This window comes from Girardinichthys multiradiatus, chromosome 20, assembly GCF_021462225.1.
Source record: "Girardinichthys multiradiatus isolate DD_20200921_A chromosome 20, DD_fGirMul_XY1, whole genome shotgun sequence".
Lineage (NCBI taxonomy): Eukaryota > Metazoa > Chordata > Actinopteri > Cyprinodontiformes > Goodeidae > Girardinichthys > Girardinichthys multiradiatus.
In genome coordinates, this window is record NC_061812.1 from 39,163,806 (window position 1) to 39,186,907 (window position 23,102).

General features: G+C 39.2%; 1 protein-coding gene and 1 long non-coding RNA gene across 3 annotated transcripts in view; one reads left to right on the plus strand and one right to left on the minus strand.

Moving 5' to 3' along the window:
* On the minus strand, positions 1 to 548 carry LOC124857409. The gene is made up of 2 exons (XR_007035586.1): positions 407 to 548; positions 1 to 324 (listed from the first exon to the last, which is right to left on the minus strand). It is a non-coding gene; the product is annotated as an uncharacterized LOC124857409 (long non-coding RNA).
* LOC124857408 (protein kinase C delta type-like) overlaps positions 542 to 23,102 on the plus strand; it is a 27,953-nt gene continuing 5,392 nt past the window's right edge. The window contains exons 1-8 of one of the 2 annotated variants that reach the window (XM_047348662.1): positions 542 to 690; positions 14,118 to 14,248; positions 14,414 to 14,686; positions 16,398 to 16,566; positions 22,205 to 22,236; positions 22,359 to 22,444; positions 22,722 to 22,851; positions 22,988 to 23,088. In XM_047348662.1, coding sequence (XP_047204618.1) covers positions 14,140 to 14,248; positions 14,414 to 14,686; positions 16,398 to 16,566; positions 22,205 to 22,236; positions 22,359 to 22,444; positions 22,722 to 22,851; positions 22,988 to 23,088 — 900 coding nt within the window. In that variant the 5' untranslated portion in view covers positions 542 to 690; positions 14,118 to 14,139. Of the gene's footprint in view, positions 691 to 10,956; positions 11,110 to 14,117; positions 14,249 to 14,413; positions 14,687 to 16,397; positions 16,567 to 22,204; positions 22,237 to 22,358; positions 22,445 to 22,721; positions 22,852 to 22,987; positions 23,089 to 23,102 lie in introns of those variants that run through there. The other variant, XM_047348663.1, reaches the window with a different exon arrangement.

The following is a 23,102-nucleotide window of genomic DNA, read 5'->3' on the forward strand; positions in this document are numbered from 1 at the left end:
TCTATTTTTATGGATTATTTTATTTTATTTTATACATTTCTCTAAAAACATTATATAAATACACATGATTAAGCACATACTTATAACCAATCAAATAATATCTACAGAGTAGGGGATATATTATTTATTGGAGTCATAACCACATTTGCTTACACTAGAATATGAGCAGATTATTGAAAATAACTATCTCAAAATGGGTGCAAAGCGTTCCCCTGGAAAAAAATCAACCAGACTGATGTGGCTTGTATGAAGCCACGTCAATCTGGATCTTCCGGGAAATGAATCCTCCGGCAACATCCTGTGGCAGGTGGCTCCAGTTTGTACCTGAAAACGTCGGGCATTAAATGATCAAAACCACAAAGTTACGAGATGAAAAGCACCTGTGAGAGACAAGTGAAAAAATCACCTGTTCCCCCTCCAAGTTCCTACATTGTTACGTTCTTTATTGTGCTCCCGTGTGTCTCGGGAATTCACCTGACTGACGTCACACGCCACGCGTTCTCTGCTAATGAGCCGCAGTCTGACCTGGCTGCCAGAATGAGAAGGAGCTTGGATGAACGGCAGTGGCTTGCGGCACTTCCTCCTAAGTAGGCTAAATCAAACGGGAGGGATTCCGGAAGACCGTTAATTAAAACTTTAAATTTGGTAAAGACTCGAGACCAAAAAAGTCTACAGTTCGACAAGAAAAAGGTGAGTTACTGAACTTTTTTTAATCTTTTGGATAACTTAAAAGTCGATGATAATTGGGACAACAGTCCAGTAGTCGCCTGTGCTTGCTTGCTCGTCATAAAGTGGGTTTTAAGTTGCTTGTCTTTATGCAGAACTGTTCCGTATAGGTTTTACTCTGTCCTTGCTTCACAGCGAGATGAAGCGTAGCCAGCAGACTTGTATGTCTCTCTGTCCGTCTCGCTGTACTAGTTAGTTCACTGTAGTGCAAGAGCTGTCAGACATCACGTGACACCACAAGTGCACATTTGTTTGGTGAGGTGCTGTGACCCCTGGCAGAGGTGTCCCTTTGACTGAGTTGTCCAAACAAGACTGTTTCACAAGGAAAAACTCGAGTTAACATAGAAACTCATGAACAGAAAAAAAAAAAAAAAAAATCAAAGAAGACGTGTATTGTCTTAAAATGTTCTTTAGATTGAGCAGGAACACACACCCTCTTTTATCATTAATGTAACATAAAACGTTCATCTAATGCATTTTGCATGCCAATTTCTTGGCATATCCCTGAGTAAAACTATCACAGTATTTACACAAAACAAATGTAACACGTCCAAGCGCTTTCACGTGAATCAGAACAGCAACAACTACTCTGCTACTAAAATAATACATGTTGATTGTTAAAGCTAAAATGTTATCTATAATATTGATTATTTTTTTGATAGACAAAATCAGATACACATTTTAGATGTAGTGGTTCTCAGTAGAAGGAATAGACATATACATTCTTTACTTCTGTCTGAGTGTGCGAATCCAAAATTGGCTGAATATTTAGTCTGGTTCGCTGGGTTATAGTTCACTGATTGTTCTTTCAAAAAAATCATTGGATGTCTAAGTGTGATCGGTGGCACTTTTAAATGATAATAATAAAGATTAGATTTTTGTTTTTATTCACAGCTGCAATTATTTCCAAACAGCTGAGTTTTTTGTTTTTTTTTTGGTTTTTTTTGCAAGGGGAGGAAAAGCTTTTTTTGCCAGCTGACTGGCAGTGTGCAGGAATGGATGGGGGAGAGGTAATGCTTATACCCCATGCCTCATACAGCTTGAAAAAACTTCAGTCACCCTGATACTTTCTCATGAAAGGAGTTTAAATCTTTAAACCTTAACTTGATTAAAATCATCGATCCTCAAAGCTGCTCCAAGCCTTCTTCTATATGTTGAAAATATTGGCTATAGTTGTTATAAAATTATAGTCTCAGAGGACTCTTTCTAAAGAATCAAGCTGCTGCAAATGTGGTTTTGGCAGCCCAGCCAACACTTACTACAGTTTTTGTTTCATGATGTTCAGTAAAACATGGATAAACAGTGTCAACTCAAAGGCTTGTGTTATTTATGTTGTTTTTAATCCTTTTGATTTTTATATTAATTTTATTCAATTTGACAGTCAACTGAGACCTCAAAAATGACAAACAGCAGCTCCTGGTTACTGTGGTTTTAAACTGACCTTGGGGCTGTTTATGTTCTGCACAGCTGAGGCTAAAGTCTAAAATTGTGAGATATCAAAGGAACCTACCTTTTAATAGCACTCACTTCGCAACAATAAACCTAACATTAAGTCGTCTGCTAAGTGAAATGATAACAGAGCTGCACACCCATGGCGCACAGTGATAATTTAAAGGAAGTGTCTGTGAGGGTTGTTGTCGCTCGCCACCAACTCCGAACACATGAACGTGTTCTGAAATATTCCCTCCACTGGTTGCAAAAGTCTTGAGACGCCCATTCTGCCGTTGTAATGGGAGTCCTTTTTGTTGTTGTTTTTTTGTTGAGGCAGCACAGCTTTGAGAGCACAGGTAACATTATCTGCCCACAGTTACTGCTGTGTCAATATAGGCTTTGGGAATGGTGAATCACTTGCAGGGTACAGCAGAGACGTCTTCTCAGAGGAGAGCTGCCTTTCTCTATACCGATCCTATGATGATACCACACACCAACAGGACAGGCTGGGTTTGCGTGTATGTTGAACTATGTATTTAAATTAAACGATAAGGAACCGAACATACTTAAATCTTAAAAGTTAGAGCTGGATTTTGTATTTAAATTAACACAATAAGATCACCTGAATTAGAGATGGAACTTCATATACCCATGCTTGGAGCCCTTTTTGATTATGGGCTGTAAGAATAGGTACAGCACCTATGAATGTCTTGGAGGCTATTTGGGGTTTAGTGTCTTGCCTAAAGTCATTTCAACATATAGACGGGGATCAAGTTACTAAACCTTAAATGGTGTCCTGCTCTGTCTCCTGAGCCACACTGCATATGCCGCTTCTTACGGCTACAAGATCTTCTCTTTTATGCTCTACCACATTGGAGGGAAATGATACCCAGTCCTAAAGTTTTAAACTATCTGTAACTATAAGTCCTGTTATTCGGTGTTGCAAAGTAAAGATGGACAATTCAGTTTTTCCCTGACCAATAACTATTTCCCATTTTGTGTTTCATGCATAACCTGCTGATTCCTCCCTTTTTCAAAGGATAATAACACATAACAAAAAATACATGACAGGTACTACACTATCCCCATTTAGGAACTGAAAATGTTTCAATTTAAAAGGTTTGTACACATGTACCCATCAATCAATCAGAGATCAGAACCCACTAGTTTTCTCTTGATCAACTCTGATTATTAATCGGCATCATAAATAATGAAAGATCTTAGAGGGTTTTTTCCTATACATTAAATGCATGAAAAATTTCAAATATAACTTTTTGTATTCCATAAAACCATTAACTTTAAGTAAAAAAATCTCATAAATGCAAGTAATTCATGCATAAATGCAGGTAATGGCGTAGTTGTTTCATGTTCTGTTTGATTCCAAACTATTACTTTTCTAATCCCTTAGAAAAATAATAAGTGGCATGTCAAATCACAAGGAAGCTGTCAGGAAAAGCCTAATCGGTTCATCTCTACCATAAATGATGCAAGAAACGAGCAATGCTGGAATAGTATGTTAAAGGTCTTTGTTTATAAGACATCTGGTCATAATTACATGCAAAGGCAAACATGCACTTGTGGTCAAACGCAAGCATTGATGGTTTGATTCCAGAATCAGTAGTGTGTGCCGATGGTTTTGGTCATCACATGCCTTTGTGCTCTTGTCCCTGCATGTCTTTCTGTCTCTCGGACACGATCCTCCTCACAACCTGGTATCCTGTTTTTCTCCTCTGGCTCCGATGCTATTTTGTCGGACTTAACTAAGCCTTTGAGAACTGTGAGCAAGGCAGAAATGTACACCGCTTTTTAATGCATGCGGAGCAAACACACATATTCAGTCTCTCACACAGAGGCAGGATTCTTTCCGTGTTGGTTTAGCAGGTTTGACGTCATTCCAAAACTCTGTGCTACTCTGAAAGAAGCAGGAGACTAATGGGGAGAATAAAATGCAACTTCTTGACTCTGACCTTCAACAAATATACCTCCTATCCTCTTTCCTTTTGCATCCCAATATAACCTGATTACTGTTTCTCTGTGTGTGTCTGTAAAGGTGCATTTGGTCTGGTGCTGTTTAGATATTAACCTTAGTGAGGGGGAAATGGCAGCCTTCTTGCCAGGGCTTCTTTGTTCAAGGTTATTAGTTTCTGTTTGTGCACATAAGTAGACTTACAAACTTTCAGATGGATTTAATGCTGGGACATTAGACCTGACACAATGTCTTAATAAGGTTTGAGGGTTAGGTGAAGGTTTGTAAAAACATTTTACTTACAGGAGCAAGAAAAGAAAATCAAGTCACTGGCTTGGTTAATAAGCCTCCTCCTATTTTAGGTTAAAGCGACAGTTCTATATTTTTGAAGTTAGGTTCTGTTAAAAGGTTATAAGATCTTTACATGCAGTAGAAAACTCTCTTAGCGAATTGATTTATTATAAATCCCGATAAGTTGGTCCACGAGGCTGAGAATAGGACATGTAAACAGTTTTTGGCTAGAGTAGCTTTCAGATCTGGAAGTAAGGCTGTGAGATATTACACTTTTAGTGTTTACTTCTAGTTACAGATCTGGAGGGCTCACAAGCTCAGAAAACGTATAATTTTTTTTTCTGCAATCCCAAACAATTCAATATTTTTTTAAAAGACTAGATAAATAAAAAGCTGGTGACTGTTTGAAAAATTCATCCTAATGTGCCTAAAGGCAAAGACAGTTAGTGCATTCAGATATTCCCTGTGCCTCAGCAGTCAACCCTAGTACTCCACTCTTCATACTGCATAACGTTTTAATCCTTCTCCTGTCATCCGCTTGTTGGTCCAATTTGCTTTAAGGGTTCATCTATAAAGTCCTTTTGATTTACTTTTTTTTACTTTTTATGTTTTCTGCAAGTTAAACAAACAATTACAATGCACTATATCCTCAGATTATCATTCAACAATGAGTACCATCTTTGTGCCAGTCTAGTTTTAAAAACCTCAGCTGACATTCAGTGTGATCTGTAATGTCCCCCCTTTAGATGAATGGCATCGCACTGTTTAATGCTTGTCATTTAATATTGCCTCCGCAACATTAAGAACTGGTGTTACAGTTCAGGGTGTCTGATTTCCATGACATCTGTTAGCTCTCCAAAATGGAGGGACATTTATTTGACTGTAGGTTTATGAAGTAACAGATAAAAACAGACACTGCTGGATATCCCAGAAGATCAGTCTTTGTGCTTACTCAGGCTGTGCGTGTTTAGGTTCAAAACTCATGAGGGAGGTTAGTGCATTCAGCTGTAATTTTCTAGGCAGTCTGCCCTCCCATCCTTCAGAACAGGCCATTCTGCTTGTTATGAACCTTTTTAATGTTGTGTCCCATCGGTTTGTCATTTGTCAGTGATTGAAAAGGAACACAATGTGGAAGGACTGGTTTTTTCGTCCTGTAAGGTGCAATCAGAGAAAAGTTTTCACTTCTGTGAATCTAAAATATTTCCTGATGTGATTTGCTGTACGTGTGCGGGTTGGGAACTTGTTGAACCTTCATAGCAGCATCATGAGTCTGCACCTTTGACATCTAAAACCTGTGGCAAAATCAAGATTTAAATTCATTCTACAGCTGTCCTCTTTGAGTTTCAAGTAATGTGGGTTTTAAAAACATCTGATGCTTTGCTTTTATTAAAAAATATATTTTACTTTTCAATACCCGATTTCTTTTGTCTTCAGAATTTTTTTTTGTTCTCACTTGGCACTTTTTCATTGATTTGATTTTCTGCAAATTTGTTTGTTTTAAAAACAAGTTAGAGATTTTGGTTTTGGCTCCAGATCTTGAATGAGTCCCTGATGAAACTCAAATCCTGATACCTGCTGTTGTACTGCATGTGATTTTTGTCAGACACATCAGCAAGCAAATTTTTAACACTGGCTGTTTGTGTGTGCTTGGCTTGTAAAACTGTTTCAGGCTCTGCACATTTTTAAAATCTGACAAAACTGGGTTTTTCCTCACAATCGTAGCCTTATTTCACTCTTTTTAAATGATGTTCACCGTGAAAGAGAGACTGTATGGCCTGCTTCAGCTCTGTCAATGGACCTGCTTTGCCGGCTATGCTCAGACAGCTCTTGGTCTAGGAAAGAGAGATTGTAACAACTTTTTCTGTAAGTTTTGTCGTCACATGGAACCGCCTGGAAATACATTGCAAGTTGATTTATCAACAAGTGATATCAAAAATGAGAGCGAAAAAACTGCCCATCCCTTCTGCAAGCTGCTCTGCAAGAGCAAAATGTCAGTGTGTGTGTGTGTGTGTGTGTGTACCTGTCTTGGCATCACAGTGAGAACCATTTTCCCGATTTCACCATAAAATTGAGGACCGTTTGTACCAAAGTGAGGACATTTTGCTGGTCCTCACGACCTATTTTGCTAACGGTTAGGTTTAGGACTATGGTGTGAATTGACTTTAGGGGTTAGGCATGCACTGGTAATGGTTAGGTTTAGGGTTATTGTCAGGGTTAGGTCATAGAAAGGGTTGAAAATGACTGAAAATCAATGGAAGTCAATGGGAGTCAACACATGGTCCTCACTACATATAGCAAAACAAGAGTGTGTGTGTGTGTGTCAGATATAAGTTTAGCAATTAAACATAAAGCTATATCCGTTTTGGGTGATGTGCTGTTATAGTAGCTCTCTTAATAGAGTGGATTGGCATTTCATAGCTGTCCTGCAGGGACTCCAGTTGGGACACAATATAACAGTAGAGGCTGCAGAATTTAATGACATTTGACAAATGAAACTTCTTAAATGACTCTGATCGATATTGGGGAGAAAAAAAATCCTGATCTGGACATCTCTCTAGAGCTGGAAACACAGTACCCGACTTTCATAGTCGTCACAGATTTCGGACACACTATCACACAGGCCTTTGTTTCACGACTGAAGGGTTGGGGATTGCACACTCAACTGTGCCTGCTGCTAGATCACAGACCATAGGATTTTTCAACCCAGCTAAAGCCAACTCAGCGGATCAAACTCTAGTGGAAGGTCTTGTGAGGGTGAGAGAAGGAACAAACATACCACTAGTTGGCAGTAATGGAAGATATTCTTAGATTTCATACGATTTTAAATTTGTATCACACTGTCCCATACAGATCTGCAATTTGAAATACTATATAAATAATATCCACACTACCCTACTGCGTCCAGATCTGCCTCAAAAAATTCAAACATGTTCGTTTGACTGAGGCTGTCGGGTCCTCATCTCACTCTTAAGAGATTTTTGGGCTGACTCACCCTGCCGACTTACATCAACTACTGCAATCTGGGGCAGACTTTCCGTGACTAGAAATCGGGCAGAAAATCAAGAAATGTTGCCCGAGGTTAAAGCTAAAACCAATTAAATTAAATCTACCTCTGCATTATCCACAGCAAGGTTCCAGACTTGCTATGATGAGATTCATTCATCGGATGTTTGTGTTTATCAAAACTCAGTTGTAGTTTAGTTGCTCATTAAACCATGACAGTAAACCAGAATGCCCTTTGTAAGATCTCTGAAAGGAAATAATGCAGATGACTTTTTTCCATTTGCGACAAGACACCTTAGTGTTGACTCTACAGGTTTTAATAACTATAGTAAAATGCTCCTGCTCTCTTTTTCCATGTGTAATTGTGGAAAAAGCTCAGGCTATATTGACAGTATTAAGAATGACTGTACTGTGTTGAAGTGGGAGAGTTTCAGTGTTCTGATGCAGTTCATGCTGACTCACTGAAACTTGTGTTCTGTCAAAACATGGAAGGCAGAGCTTCATAGCACAACTATGACAGCATGAAAAGACTTCAGGCAGCAATCGTCTGGCTCACAGGGTGTACCTAAAATATATTTTCATACCAGTGATCAGTTATGCAACAGCTGGTTAACATCAGTCATTTAACCATTAGAGGCTATTAAGTAGTTTGCAAGACTGATGCATTATAAATAAACTATCTGCCTTAAGGAATATAAGTACATGACTTTGTGTCAGTTACCAGGTTATTTATTTATTTTGATTTCTAATATGATGCTGACCTCGTTGGCCAGCTGATAACACGCTGACTCATGGGGAACTCCTCAGCCTGTTGGACCTGCTTGGTCTCTTCTTTCTGTAAGAAACATATCCAACAATACGGGAACTTGTTTGTGATGCATCGGCTTTGCATAACTTTGACTTTAATCTACCCTTTGTACACAGTTATGCACTTCTGCCTTCAGGATTGTTTTGTTTTTAATGCAGGCCCAGTCAGGGAAAAGTGCAATCTTGTTTCTAAATGATCTCTGTTTTGAAAATATCAATAAAAGTAAAGTTCAGAGATTTGGAACTGTTGATTTATTTTTATTTTTTTTTAATAGTACTAAAACAATTCATCAGTTCTTGAAATAGATATTTTTGTTATTCTAATTTAAAAATGATACATAGAGCACCTTGCCTGTTATCTTTATTCCAGGGGTGCAATGATACATCGAGTTGACGTGAAAAGACGAAACACTATATTGAGCATTGTAGAATTATCAGGTTTGATTAGTCCATGTATTTAGATTTCAATAAAAGGCTTCTTCTGCAGTTAAGATTCCCAAAAAAACTGAAGTAGCCCTTTAATGTAGCCTCAGTAGGTTAGCTATTCACAGTATGCTCACAGTGTGTACAAATTAAAATTTCTCACTATTGAGACCATTTCTTTCTGTAGAAAACCTGAAAGGCTGCCAGATGAAAAATTTAAAAAGTGTGGAGGCTTATTCTATGTTTCTTTAAACGGTGTTATCATCCAGTTGGCAGTTTTATTAGCCGACTTTGCAAAACAATCGGACATCAATTCAAAAATTACTTCCTTGCTTCAAAAAATGTGTCAAACATACTGTTAATGTTTCAGAATCGTTAAAAGTGCAATTCCTACAGTACTGTTAAATTCAGGTTTAGGTGTCTCAGCAATTCATCTTTATACTGTTTCACTGTCACTTTTTCAGAATGAACCTATCAATCAACATACTTTGCTTTGTTCTGCTTTGAGCAATACAAGGCAACAGGTTTATTGTGAAAATTAATTTTACAAATATCTTTAGTAGGGTGCCATCACATAAATTTCGGTTTTATTGGCACATTTATTGAAAGTAACCATTGTTGCTGATGTGGCAATGAACCTACTACCACTATGAATACTTTTGATGACTTCTGCTCAGAGCAAACTGTTATCAGATCACTCCTCCAACTCTGACATTCATGTAACAGATAAGATTTTTTTTTATCAACTCTCACCAGCATTTCCTGGTTTCCGAGAGGGTGTCACCCCAGCCCCCCTCCCATCCTAAATGCGGTGACCTCATTTTATAAAGTATCACTTCATGTATTTTTTTTGTTTGTTTTTTTGTCGCTGTGTTAACAGACCTTTTTTAATGTGCCACCTAGTCTACCCTCTAGTGATTTTTATTTATTTTTTTTCTCCCTTTTCCATTCTTGGCCTATTAGTCTTCCCACCACTTTACATGCACTCAGTTTGTCCACTCCCTCTGGGGAAGCTCTTGTTTTCTGAATGTCCATGATAACCTCTGACAACACATATTTTGTGTCAATGACACTAATTTCTAATAAAAAGTTCTGTTTGTGGACAATTGTGATTAAATGTGGATCTATGGAAAGTATTAATTTAAATAATTCCTTAGCCAACATGATCGGTCTCTAGGGCAGTCAGAAACAATAACTTCTTCTCCAGCCTTTAGATCAGCGCCTCACAGATAACATAATGAACAGTAACCTAAAAATTTAAGGTGTTTTAAAACCTGTGTTCAGTACTGCATAGGTTGGCTGCTTCGTAACACTGGACCTTTTTAAAGGAGGTTAAGGGCTCTACATAATGAACACCTTGGAGACCACTACTGACACGTAACTGTTGTTCACTTCCTCACAGATCGTAAGCCAGCTTCTGTAAGAAATCTGCCCTACATGCTACACATTCTTTCTGCAAAGCATTATTTACCACACATTATAAAGGCCACATTTCAGGCTGAGATTTGTACGGTGTGGCTGCATTTGGTGTTCTTTGTGCTAAATAGTGGTTAGCAGTAGAACCTGTCAAAGTGGGAATTTCCATCACCTCTTAAAGCTGTTTAACTGCACTAAGAAAATCTTCAACCAAACACTTTGTTCATCTCAGTGGGCCAAAACGGGATCTTTGTCTGCCAGGGCTTAAAATAGCTCCTGGATTACTTTTTTGTCTACTGAGAAACATGCGTGTACATTCATAACTGCATTCATAACAGCATATACTTGTTCAGTCGCCTCATTATGCAGGAAATTCAGCATGGTCCAAGACATTGCACAAGAACAAACAAACCATTTCATCTTATGAACGACTGTGACGGAGGAGCCATCACAAGCTGGGACGTAGCGATACAGTAAAGTCCGTGCCGACATGCAAGTACACATACATATGCACATCCAACAGAACTTACCTTTTGGTTTCAGTCAAATTGGCGTGGTTTGTCGTGGGTGCACACATGGTGTTCCTGCCTCAGTTTGTTAAAAGAGGGCTCAGCGCCACAGTGAGGCAGTCTGAGTTTAGACTTGCTGCAGGTCACACTGGAGGTGATGGACTCTCTGAGCTGCTATGAAGGTACTGCTGTTTTTGTCTTTTTTCCCTGCCTGCATGTCCACTGTAAATCCGTTGCACAGGTGTTTCATTTTTTTCTACTTGAAGATGAGCACAATAAACACCATCTAAGAGAACTCCGGCATTGGCTTTCATTTTTGCCCAAGTCATAACAGAGCCCCGTCACACATGGTGTCAGAAGAGGGATTATGGCAAGATGGCGAAGAGGTGCTCTTTTGGGAAAACAGAGGCCTCAGATCGCAATTAAAGATGGAAGAACATGTGGCTGACGAAGCACGGGAGAACATGCCACCGTCTGCTGGATCAGAGGAAGAAGATGAACCAAAACCTGGGCCCAGTGAATCAAGTGCAACTGGCAGTGAGTTTTTAACTTTGATGAAGGACTTTTTGGCAGGTCAGCAAAAGTGAGAGCAAGGGCTGCTAAAGGAACTGTAAAGTCTTAGGATGTCTTTTCAACTGCCACAACAAGTACTACATCCTCATCCTCAGTCAGGAGGTGGTTCAGAGCAAGGAGGTGATGATGAGGCTATTCAAAGCCAGCAACCTCAGCCAGTAAGTCACAACACTGATCCAAAGATTCCACCCTATCAATTAGGAGAAGACCTTGAAAACTACCTGCTGCGGTTTGAGTGTATTGCCAAGACATGGAGGTGGCCAGAGTGTGAATGGGCGTGTCGTCTCATTTCACTCCTTTTTAGGAAGGCTTTGGAGGCCTATGCAGCCATGGATGAAAACATGCTCATTGCTATAAGGACTTGAAGGCTGCTTTATTAGCAAAATTTGACATTTCACCTGAGACTTACAGACAGAAATTCAGAGCAACAGATGTACCTGCTGGTGAAACTCCCACATATTAGACCCGCATGTTATATATAACCTTTTTAGATGGTAAACTTTTATTAAATGTTGGTATAAATTAGTATTTAGTCTCACAGTAAAGGCTACAGCTCAGAATTATGTGGATGGTTTCTGGTTTTGAAAAGCTTTGACCTGCCACTTGTGTGATAGAACAGTCCATGTAAAACAAGATATATATTTTACAGCTAAGACAATGATTTTGTGGCTTTAAGTTGTCTTTTGCGTGATATTGTAGTGATTAGTGTGATTCCCTTTGCTGTACACAGTAGTCTAAATTACATCTAAAACATGCAGGGCAGTTGGCCCTGAGGAACATGAGAAACACTTTAAGAAACACTCTTAGAGAACGTAGACCCTTGAAGTTATTGGGTGAAAGACTTGCTCTCTCTTGCGGCCTGAATAGATGCAGACTTGTTTTATCATATCTTAGAAAACATGGTTTCCCTTTAAATAGATTATTACGTCCCTGTTCTTCCTGTGATGCCTCACTAATACTGAAAAGTGGTTGTCCTTAGGGACTTGGTAGTGTTTGGGTATGGTGGGTTCACTGATCAGAAAAGTATCAGATTTTTTAATTTGCATTTGTCTGGTCAGCTGTTAAGGTCTATTAAGCTGACAATAAGATGATTACAGTCGGTAGCCAAACTCTTGGATCTTTTAATAAACTTAAAAAATATATTGTTGGAGAGTTTTTCATTTTATGTAAGAAAATCAAATGTTTTGTCAGTTTAGGTGTTAGCCTTTGGTCTGAATGGGTTTCATAAAGGTTCAAAAGGTTGATTTCTCCATCTCTTTAAGTGTTTCTGTGTGAGGTACCTATGGCAATATGTAACGCAGATTAAATATTCGACCAGCTCCTCTACACAGTGAATTATTCACACTTGGCCTCTTAGATCTGCAGAAGTTTTGTTTTTTTAATATTGGAAACACCTTTTGAATTAAAACAGCTATTTTTTTTATGTAAAGGTTTTTTTGTTGAAGACCAGTAATTGCCATAGCAGCGTTGCACCAATCAGACGTGTACTTGCTGGTTTCTGATTTCTTTTAGGTGTGACCTGCCAATTCTGACTTCTGCAAACCTATTTTAAATCTAACAGGTAATTAAAAGCAACATTGACCATAAAATAGAAGAAAATGTGCTGCTGCTGCTTTAAGGAGCTACTAGATTTGAATCCAACAGAAAATTATTACCTTTTCCATTTATGCTTCAAGGCATTTTACCCCAAACATTAAGCAAATTGTTTTAACTAATCAGAACAAATTACATCAAAAATATTACATGTTTGAACAGGCTGTGGACAGATTGTGGCAGTTTTAATGCATTTAATTTACGGGGAGGAAAATCAAATTTTCCTTGTGTGTTTGAACCATGATCACTGGTCAGTGCTGATTAAGGGGAAACAGGCTGATTGAAGCATCACTATCCATACCCATGGATAAAAACCCACATACAGTGGAGCTGAAGTGAAGCACTATTGGTCTTTGCCTCCAGAAAGCACATGGAACAATTCAACCTAAACATCAATAGCTGCATTTAAAGAAAACATGAAAAGAGATTTCATATAGAAACTCCACCATGCTAATTGTTTTCTCATGCCTAAAAGGAACCTGATAGCATTTTAACTTGCTAGGAAGGCTGCTCTCCACAGGGTTTCAGGAAGTTTGTGAAAAGCTACACTCAGCTGAGCTTATTCAAAGAAGTCGTTGCTTTCGCAACCCAACTACTTTGGTTTCTTACCCGGATATTTAGAATTAAATGTTTATTTATAATTATGATTGCTTAAAAACCTAAAAGTAGGTATATAGAAGTATATAGAAGAACTACATATGAAATCAGTCAGTTTTATTTTTTTCTTTAGTCTATTATATCTTAATGTATCTTGCTCATGTGTGAATTCAATCCCCCCCCTTTCCTCTGTTTAACCTATTTGAAGACTCTAAGTGCTGTAGCCCTCCCTTTTTGTTTAAAGAGAGGAACTTAAATACAAAAGGCAGAAACATATCTGTGTTTAGAGTCAAGCCCTAAATTGATCATAGTCCTGGCATATTCACATTTAATATCATTTTCATTCAACCAAGAAGTTTGTTTCTGATTAGAAGTAAAAGGGGGATATCTTAAAAGATAATAGGAGTATCAATTTTGCAATTTAGTAAATGTATTTATATGTTTCTCACTAATAAGGCAACAATATTTACCGGTGTTACAGCAATCAACCCCTTCTTATAATTACTGGTCAGCATTTTACATGTTTCCACTGGTATTTTGACAATTTGTCTTTGTTGAGCTCCAAGTCTTTCAGGTTGGATGGCCTTTTTGCCATCACCCTAATCTTTAGCTCTCTCCACAGATGCTGTATCAAATTTAAGTCAGAAATTTGGCTGAGCTACTCCAAAATGTTAATATTATTAGCAGTGCTATTAAATCTGCCAGGGGTATGATTAATTTTTGGCCTAACTGTAAGTTTGATTGAAACAAGCCCTGATTGTCCGTTTGTGTTGTTTTTCCAGGAGTCCTGGGTTAGTTGTCACCATGGCACCCTTTCTAAGAATTACCTTGACTGCCTATGAAATGGGTGCTCTGCCCACAATGGACAGCACCCCAATCTGTGCCATCAGGATTAAAGAATCTGTCAGTACAGGTAAGTCCAAATGTATAAGTATACAATTATAGTTTCCAGTATTATTAACCTGAACTATCACAATGCACTGGCTTGAAAGTCCACAAGCTCACTTTGTCAATCAACTCTAGAAGCTTTGCACTCATATGTAAGACTTGCCTATAATTTCCCTATGTTTTTCCACAGAGCGGGGAAGAACCTTGGTCCAAAAGAAACCTACCATGTTTCCTAGTTGGAGGTCCTGTTTTGATGCTCACATCTATGAGGGTCGTGTCATTGAAGTGATTCTCATGAAAAGCACTGAAGAGCCACTGGCCAAGGCCGCTATGAATGTGTCGGCTCTGACGGAGCGCTGTAGGGTTTCTAAAAGCAAAAACAATTCTGAGTTCTGGATGGACCTTCATCCTTCAGGGAGAATTCAGATCACCTTGCAGTATTTTCTGGAGGACACTGATATAGGTAAAACCTCTGCGTAGGCCTGATTTGATATTAGTAGTAATTTTAAATAATATTTCCCATGTATTGCATGCTTGAGTTAACTGGTTATAATTTCTGTATAAAGTCCCAAAACATTGAGATCAAACACTTTTATTAGCATCAGTGTGGTTTTTCAGTTTAGCATAACACAAGAGAGAAGACACAAGCATTTTTAAATGAATTTGTGGCATTGTATGAAAAATGCTGTTTACTTTAAACCAGAGGGTTTAGAGACAAACAAGAAAAAGAAATATTCCCTGACTGGGAATCGAACCCAATCCTAACCACTAGACCACCAGGGATTGTATAGGCCTTTGATGCAGTAACCCTACCCTGACCCACAATCCCCTATACTGGAAGAAGTGCAGCCAAATGGGGTCTCATATTTTAGTTTTGAAACAAGGTGACATCCATGGGTATTTAGTATTTAAATTAAATTATTTTTCTGTACCGTGCCTTGGCAACCTATGAGGTCACATCATGTGCAGCCTTTATTTTTTTGTGATGTTTTAGTGAGTGTTAGCCTAAAAAATACTTTTAATTCCTCATTCTTTCATATTACCCCCTTTCAATATTGGTGGGTAAAAGTTACTTTTCTATGCTGCACTGGCTTATAAAAACTGTCCGATGCCTTTTCCTGACTGATGCAGTTTTTATTTTGTTTGAAATCTGAGTTGCTGATGCAAATGATTTTTTTTTTTTTTTTTGTCATTCTAAGGATTATAACACATAAAATAGAAAAATATGAGCTGCAGGTTATTTGATAGTAGTCACACTTTTATATAGAACAAGTAGTTAAGAATTACAAGATTATCTGCATTTTTACACCAAACCTCCCAAGGTTCATCTTATTTTTACTAAACTCATAAACATTAATAATGGTGTAGATCAGTGGTGTCTATACTTTCCACGCATGTCAAAATCAAGTAAAAAGTATGCGAGGGCCAAAACAAATACAGATTTTTAAAGAAATGATGAAATATGCAAAACAGGGAGAGCTAGGTGTCTTCAAATTAGTTTTGTATTGTGGGAGAATATTTGCAAGTGTTAGGACCTCTGTTATGAAAAGACTCCATACTTTATCAGTGTCCACCCACACACTTCACAGGTTCCTTGAACAGCATGCCCGTGTATGTTTAGTATTGCTTTAACAGCTCTCCAACTATTTAACTTTTACCTACCTTCCTTTTCTGATCTTAAGTTTGTCTCTCTTTGACGTCTTTGTTCACACATACATCTGTTGGTAGATCTGCAGATTGAAGGTTAGAATATATCCTTTAACTCACCCTTATGGAGGCATTGGTCTCCATAAGGGGGGTCCTTTTTAGTGTTTGTTCCTATATCCACCCCTGCCCTCCTCCCTCTCACGTTCTTTGCTCCCATCTCTTATACATCTATTGTCTGCATTGCTGAAAAGACCCCTGCTGTTCTGACTCTGAGCAGTTTATTTAGGAGGGTAAACTGTGTTTACCCTCCTAAGTTTCCTTCGTTACAAGGCCACACCCACATTCAGAAAATGCAACAACTATTACATAAGAAAAGCAAAAATAAAGGTCAATGACTTGACTACTGCCCTATAAGTTAATGATAATTTGTTTTTGGCAAGGGAGGATTCACACCAGTGTGGTGAGATGTATGAAAATCAACATGGTAATCCTGTGATTTGATGTATAAATTGATGTCTTCCCCTCAGTTGATCCCAAGCAGTCAGTGAGGTCTCCACCTCAGGATGGAGTCTTGACTCTCAACAAGAGGAGAGGAGCTGTTAAGCAGCCAAAGATTCATGCCATCAAAAACCATGAGTTTATTGCCACATTCTTCCATCAGCCCACCTTCTGCTCCGTCTGCAAAGATTTCGTCTGGTGAGACAACAGTTTTCAACCTTTGTCACATATCACTAAACCTGTTTTTCATTTTATCAAGTTACAAACACAAACTTCACTGTATTTTATTGGGATTTAATGTGATAGACACAAAGTTACACATAATTTTGAATTGTAAGAAAAATTGTACATGGTGTCCTAATATTTTTGGAAAGACAATATGAAAACTAGCATATAGTTTTTATTCAGTCCTACTTAGTGAATATTTTGTTGAACCACCTTTTTAAAATTACAGTTTGAACTTGTTGGAGTATGTCCCTACTAGCACTGCACATCTGGAAACTGAAATGTCCTCCAAAATGAATGGAAAGCATTTGTGAAAAACCATTTTTAAGATAGGCCCCTGATTCTTTATTGGATTTATATCCAGACTTTGACTTGGTCATTGTAATAGTTTTGTTTAAAACAATAGCTGTCCATCTAGACTAACCAGACCAATCACTGTTTTGGTAGAAATAATATTACCACATGGCAAATCATTTACAAATAGATGTATTAGAGTCATGGAAAACCAACTGAACCAATATGTGTTATATGCATGCTCCTAAGTCTGTGTAATTGAAAAATTGAGTGAAAAAGGCATGTTCAAAATAATAGCAGTGTGGAGTTCAATTACTGATTCATTCATTGTCTGAAGAAATAGGCACCAATCAGGTGGCCCTTATTAAGGATAATGCCAGCACATGTACATGTTTTTGTCTCTGAAAACCTGACAAAAATAGGTAGTTCCTGGCATTGTTCAGAAGAACAGCGTTGGTTGATTAAGATGTTTGATTGGAAAGGGGAAAACGTATAAAGTAGTGCAAAAAAATGCTAGGTTGCTGGGTTAAAATGATCTTCAGTGCTTTGAAATTAAAAGCAAAACCCTAGAGAAGTTGTAGAAAGCGAAAGACTACTTTTCAAAACAATCAAAGAATAACCGGAATGGCAAAAAACCAGCCAAAAATCAACTCCAGGGTGATCTAAGAAGGTCTGAAGTTAACAGTGAGTATTGTGACGGTTAGAAGATGCCTGTGTGAAGTTAATCTATCAGCAAGAAGCCCCCGCAATGTTCCACTGTTAAAAAAACAAAAAACCATGACAGTTTGTCAGACGTCCCCCAAACAATGAATTAAAGTTCCCTCTGAAAACAGTGAAGATTGGTGGTTCAAGCATCATGATGTGGGGATGTTTCTCTTACTATGGTGTCAGGCCTATTTATCACACACAAGGGATCATGCATCAGTTTGCATATAATCAAAATACTTGTCGAGGCCACGTGGCCTTATGCCGAATAGGAAATGCCCTTGAAATGGATGCTTCAACAAGACCGTGACTCCAAACACACCACTAAGCGAGGAGCATCTTGGTTCTGGAGCAGCCAGCCTAATCTCCGGACCTTTGAACCGATTAAAAACTTGTGTAGTGAGACCTAAAATGCTGTTTCTGTGGCAAACCGAGAAATTCAGCGGAATTGTGGAGTGTTGTCAAATCATCCTGGGCTGGAATACCGGTTCACATGTGCCAAAGGTTGGTCGTCTTGTGAATCAGTTCTCAGAAACAGAGGTTATTCAATTCAATTCAATTCAAAAATACTTTATTAATCCCAAAGGGAAATTAAATGTTGTTGTAGCTCATATTATGAAGGTTTCCTCAAAGAGCCGTTGTAGATGCTGATGGCTGTGAGCAGGAAGGATCTCCTGTAGTGCTCCGTCTTACAGCAGATCTGAAGAAGCCTCTGACTGAAGACACTGTTGTTGTAGGACAGTCTCATGAAGAGGATGCTCAGGGTTCTCCATAATGTTCTTCATTTTATGAAGAATCCGTCTTTCCACAATGATCTCCAGAGGTTCCAGAGGAGTCCCCAGAACAGAACCAGCCTTTTTTATCAGCTTGTTGAGCTTTTTTAAGTCCCTGGCTCTGATGCAGCTTCCCCAGCAGATGATGGTAGAAGAGATCACACTCTCCACAACAGACTTATAGAAGATATGCAGCATCTTGCTGCACACACCGAAGGACCTAAGCTTCCTCAAGAAGTACAGTCTGCTCTGTCCCTTCTTGTAGATTGCTTCACAGTTGCATCTCCACTCTAGTCTGTTGTCCAGGTGAACACTGAGGTATTTATACTCCTCCACCACCTCCACTTCTTCTCCCATGATAGAAATAGTTTTTGACTTATTCCTGTTTCTCTTAAAATCTACAATCATCTCCTTTGTTTTAGTCACGTTCAAAATGAGATGATTGTTTCCACATTATGCCACAAAGCGGTCCACCACCTTCCTATACTCAGCTTCTTGTCCATCTCTGATGCACCCCACGACTGCAGAATCATCCGAGTATTTCTGCAGATGACAGGAGTCTGTCTTGTACTGGAAGTCTGAGGTGTACAGAGTGAAAAGGAATGGTGAGAGTACAGTCCCCTGTGGTGCTCCTGTGCTGCTGACTACCTGGTTAGACTCACAACCCTTCAGTCTCACAAACTGTGGTCTGTTTGTCGGGTAGTCTTTGATCCAGGAGATTGTTGGGGCCTCCACCTGAGTCTTCTAGAGTTTCTGACAAAGCAAATCAGGTTGGATTGTATTAAATGCACTGGAGAAATCAAAGAACATGATCCTCACAGTGCTACTGGCTTTGTCCAGATGACAGTGGGTTTGTTGAAGCAGGTGTATGATGGCATCTTCAACTCCAACTCCACAGCGATAAGCAAACTGAAGGGGGTCCTGATGGTTTACTGTTTGCTTACTCAGGTGGGCCAACAGGAGTCTCTCTAGGACCTTCATGATATGAGATGTCAGGGCAACAGGTTTATAGTCCTTGAGGACTGATGGGTGAGTTTTCTTTGGTACCGGAACAAGACAGGAGGTCTTCCACAACACCGGAACCTTCTTCTGGGCCAGGCTAAGGTTGAAGAGGTGCTACAGAATCTCACAGAGCTGCTCTGCACAGGCCTTCAGGACTCTAGGGCTGACACCATCTGGACCTGCAGCCTTATTCCGATTCAGTCTCTCCAGTTGTCTCTTCACCTGACTTCTTGAGACACACAGGTGGAAGGGGGAAGCAAAGGAAGCATCAGCATCTTCTGATATGGTTGAAGGCAAACATGTAGAAGCAGAAGGGTCTAGGGCTGAGGTGGAAGATAAAAAATGTGAGGTGTTACTGGACAGCTGTGGGTCCTGTGGGTCAAAGGAAGATGGAATGTCTGTTTGGCTGTGAGCAGGAGAGGAGGATGCGAAGCTTGTTTCTGAACTGAACCTATTGAAGAATGTGTTCAGTTCATTGGCTCTGTCCAGACCTCCATTGGTCTGATCATCCTTCTGCTTGAAGCCTGTGATCTTCTTCATCCCTGTCCACACATCTCTGATATTGTTTTGCTGGAGCTTGCTCTCCAGCTTCTTCTTTTACACCTCCTTGCTGTCTCTTATCTTGACTTTAAGTTGCTTCTGTATAATCCTCATTAATTCTCTGTCTCCCTCTCTGAAGGCTCTTTTTTTCTTGTTAAGCAGGTCCTTCAGGTCATTGGTGATCCAAGGTTTGTTATTGGGGAAGCATCTCACGGTTCTGGTGGGGATGATGTTATCCACACAGAAGTTTATATAGTCGGTTACACACTCAGTCATGGCATTGATGTCCTCTCCATGTGGATGGCACAGTGCGTCCCAATCTGTAGCCTCAAAGCAACCTTGCAGAGCTTCTTCAGCTTCCTGTGACCATTTTCTCACAGTCCTCTTTATTACAGGTTGGCTCTGAACAAGGGGCTTATATTTCGAGCAGAGAAAAACAAGATTGTGATCTGATTTGCCTAGAGGAGGTCTTGCTGTAGAGATGTATGAGTCCTTGACATTTGCATAAAACAAATCCAATGTTTTGTTTTCTCTGGTAGAGCAGCTGACAAATTGTTGAAACGTTGGAAGTGTAGCAGAGAGTGAAGCATGGTTAAAATCACCAGAAATTGCCACAAAAGCATTGGGGTTTTGTGTCTGTAGCTTAGCAACAACTGAGCTGATGGCATCACATGCAGTGTCAGCAACAGCGGAAGGTGGAACGTAAACTGTTGCCAAAATAACACTGGTGAACTCTCTGGGTAAATAATATGGACGAAAACTTACTGCCAACAGTTCAATATCTGGACTGCAGAGTTGACACTTCACAGTTGCATGTCCTGGATTACACCATCTGTTGTTCACAAGTACTGCCAGTCCACCTCCTTTACATTTGCCGCTCCTCTTTAAATCTCTGTCTGCTCGTATGGTTAAAAAGCCCGGCGGAGAGACTCTGGAGTCGAGGATATGATCCTGCAGCCATGTCTCAGTAAAACACATGATACTGCATGCCTGGTACTCTGGCTGGGTCCTTTGTAGGGCTTGGAGTTCATCCAACTTGTTTCCCAACGATCTCACATTGCCCATGAAAATCGACGGAAGAGATGGTTTGAACTTCCTCCTTCTCTCTCTTCTCTTAGCTCCTGCTCTGCATCCACGGTGTCTCCTTTTCAACTCATCAGGGATTTGGGGTTGTAGCTGAAGTATTATTTGAGCTTTTGAGATATTAATCAGCTGCTCCCGGTTGTAAGAAACAACCCCGTTGCCATGGCAATGCATCATAACAAATTTCCAAAAATAGAAAGTATTAAGAAAAATCCTCCAAGCTGCACAGCATCCGACACTGGAGTGGACAGTCATCCAAAAAAAATCAACTGTATCCACCACAAGAGGAATAGTTCCCAAAAAAGAATAAATCAGAATCAAAAGTAACAGAGCTACTCCAACCTGCTGCCACCTTGAGCGGCGCAATTCTAGAATATATAACTACAACTACATATTAGTTTAGTGAGTCCCAGGATTGATAAATCCTAAAAAGTGTTCAGTTTATTGAGTAAATATCTAAGTTTGTAAAGAAAAATGCTGACACTATTTTGTTGAACAGCCCAATGTTTATTTCCTCCATGGTTTCTTTAGAATATGATGTGCAACGTTCCCACTGCATGGAAATAAAAACTATTGTAATCATTTTGAGCTTTACTCACGTTTTTAAAGACACTGCCATTGTTTTGAACGCAACAGTATGCTTTGATCTAAAACTTTTTAAAAGGGAATGAATAATTTTACAAGACGCCATGCATGCATGACCCAGTAAAATTGCATGTCTGCTTGTTTCTCAACAATTGAGCTGTAAAGTCGGAGGAATCCCATGATGAAAAAGAGTCACTGTTTTGGAAAATCCCACAAGGCCGTCAGCTCATCCTCCAGCAATGGCAGCATTGCCAATCTGTCCAGATGGAGGAGGAAATTCTTTCTCTTTAGAGACAGGCAACAGGAAATGTGTTGCTTTTTTTGAGCCTGTGTGTTTGATAGTGACCTTTTATTTACAGCTTTTCAGTTTTATTATTCCTTATTCTTAGTTTTGCCAATAATAAATGCAAAACCATTGAGCACACCCATTACCGTGTTCGCTGCATTTGGAGACTTTATCCAGTCTTCATCCAAAACGTTTTCATCATGTCAGTAAGGTAGAAATCTACAGTCTAATGCAAGAAAATCCTAGTGTGACGGTCATTGCAGTTACTTTAGTCCACAAGCATTAAAATATTTAGCCTGTTCATCATTCATATTTTCTTTCTTTATATCCCTCTTTCATACAGGGGCCTCAACAAGCAAGGCTACAGATGCAAACGTAAGGGGCTTTTATACTCATCTCTTAATTTTTCCACATATTTGCCCTTTTAGACATTTATAACCCAGACTTTATTCCTCGCATCTAAGTTAACATTATATCTCACCATGTTTTTAACCCAGAATGCAATGCAGCCATCCACAAGAAGTGCATTGAAAAAATCATCTACAAGTGCACTAAAACAGCAACAAATAGTCGTGACACTATGGTGAGCAATGTTTATATTTTCCAGCTTTCATGCAAAATGTCAACATCAGATTTGGCAACAACAGTGAGGCTCATTTTGTTTTTCAAATGCCAGCCCTTATTAATATTAAGCTTTCCAATCTGTGGTTTCTGTAATGAGTTGTAAATTCTTCAGCAGCACATCAGTTTTTATTCATTAAACCAGTAAAAATATGAGCTGTTGTAGTCTGTAGAGTTTAATTTTGACTGTTATCTGCTTGAAAGTCAAATCTGACACTTTCTAATTTGGTTGTGTGCAGTTCCAGAGGGAGCGCTTCAATGTTGATATGCCGCATCGCTTCAAGACGTACAACTACAAGAGCCCCACCTTCTGCGACCACTGTGGCAGTCTGCTGTGGGGTCTCATCAAACAAGGCCTTAAATGCAATGGTGAATCTTATAAATAACTTGTTTTCATCAGGACTTTATATACATTTGTCTTTGTCTTCCTATTCTGCCACAGCTCTAACATCGTCACTTTTAATGTATCTCCCATCTACTGCATTTTGTTCACGCTGCTGAGCAGACTGTAACATGAATGTCCATAGTGCCTGTGAAAGGAAAGTGGCCAATCTGTGTGGAGTGGACCAGAAAATGTTGGCAGAAGTTCTGTCTCTAATTGCCCAGGTTAGTGGAACATT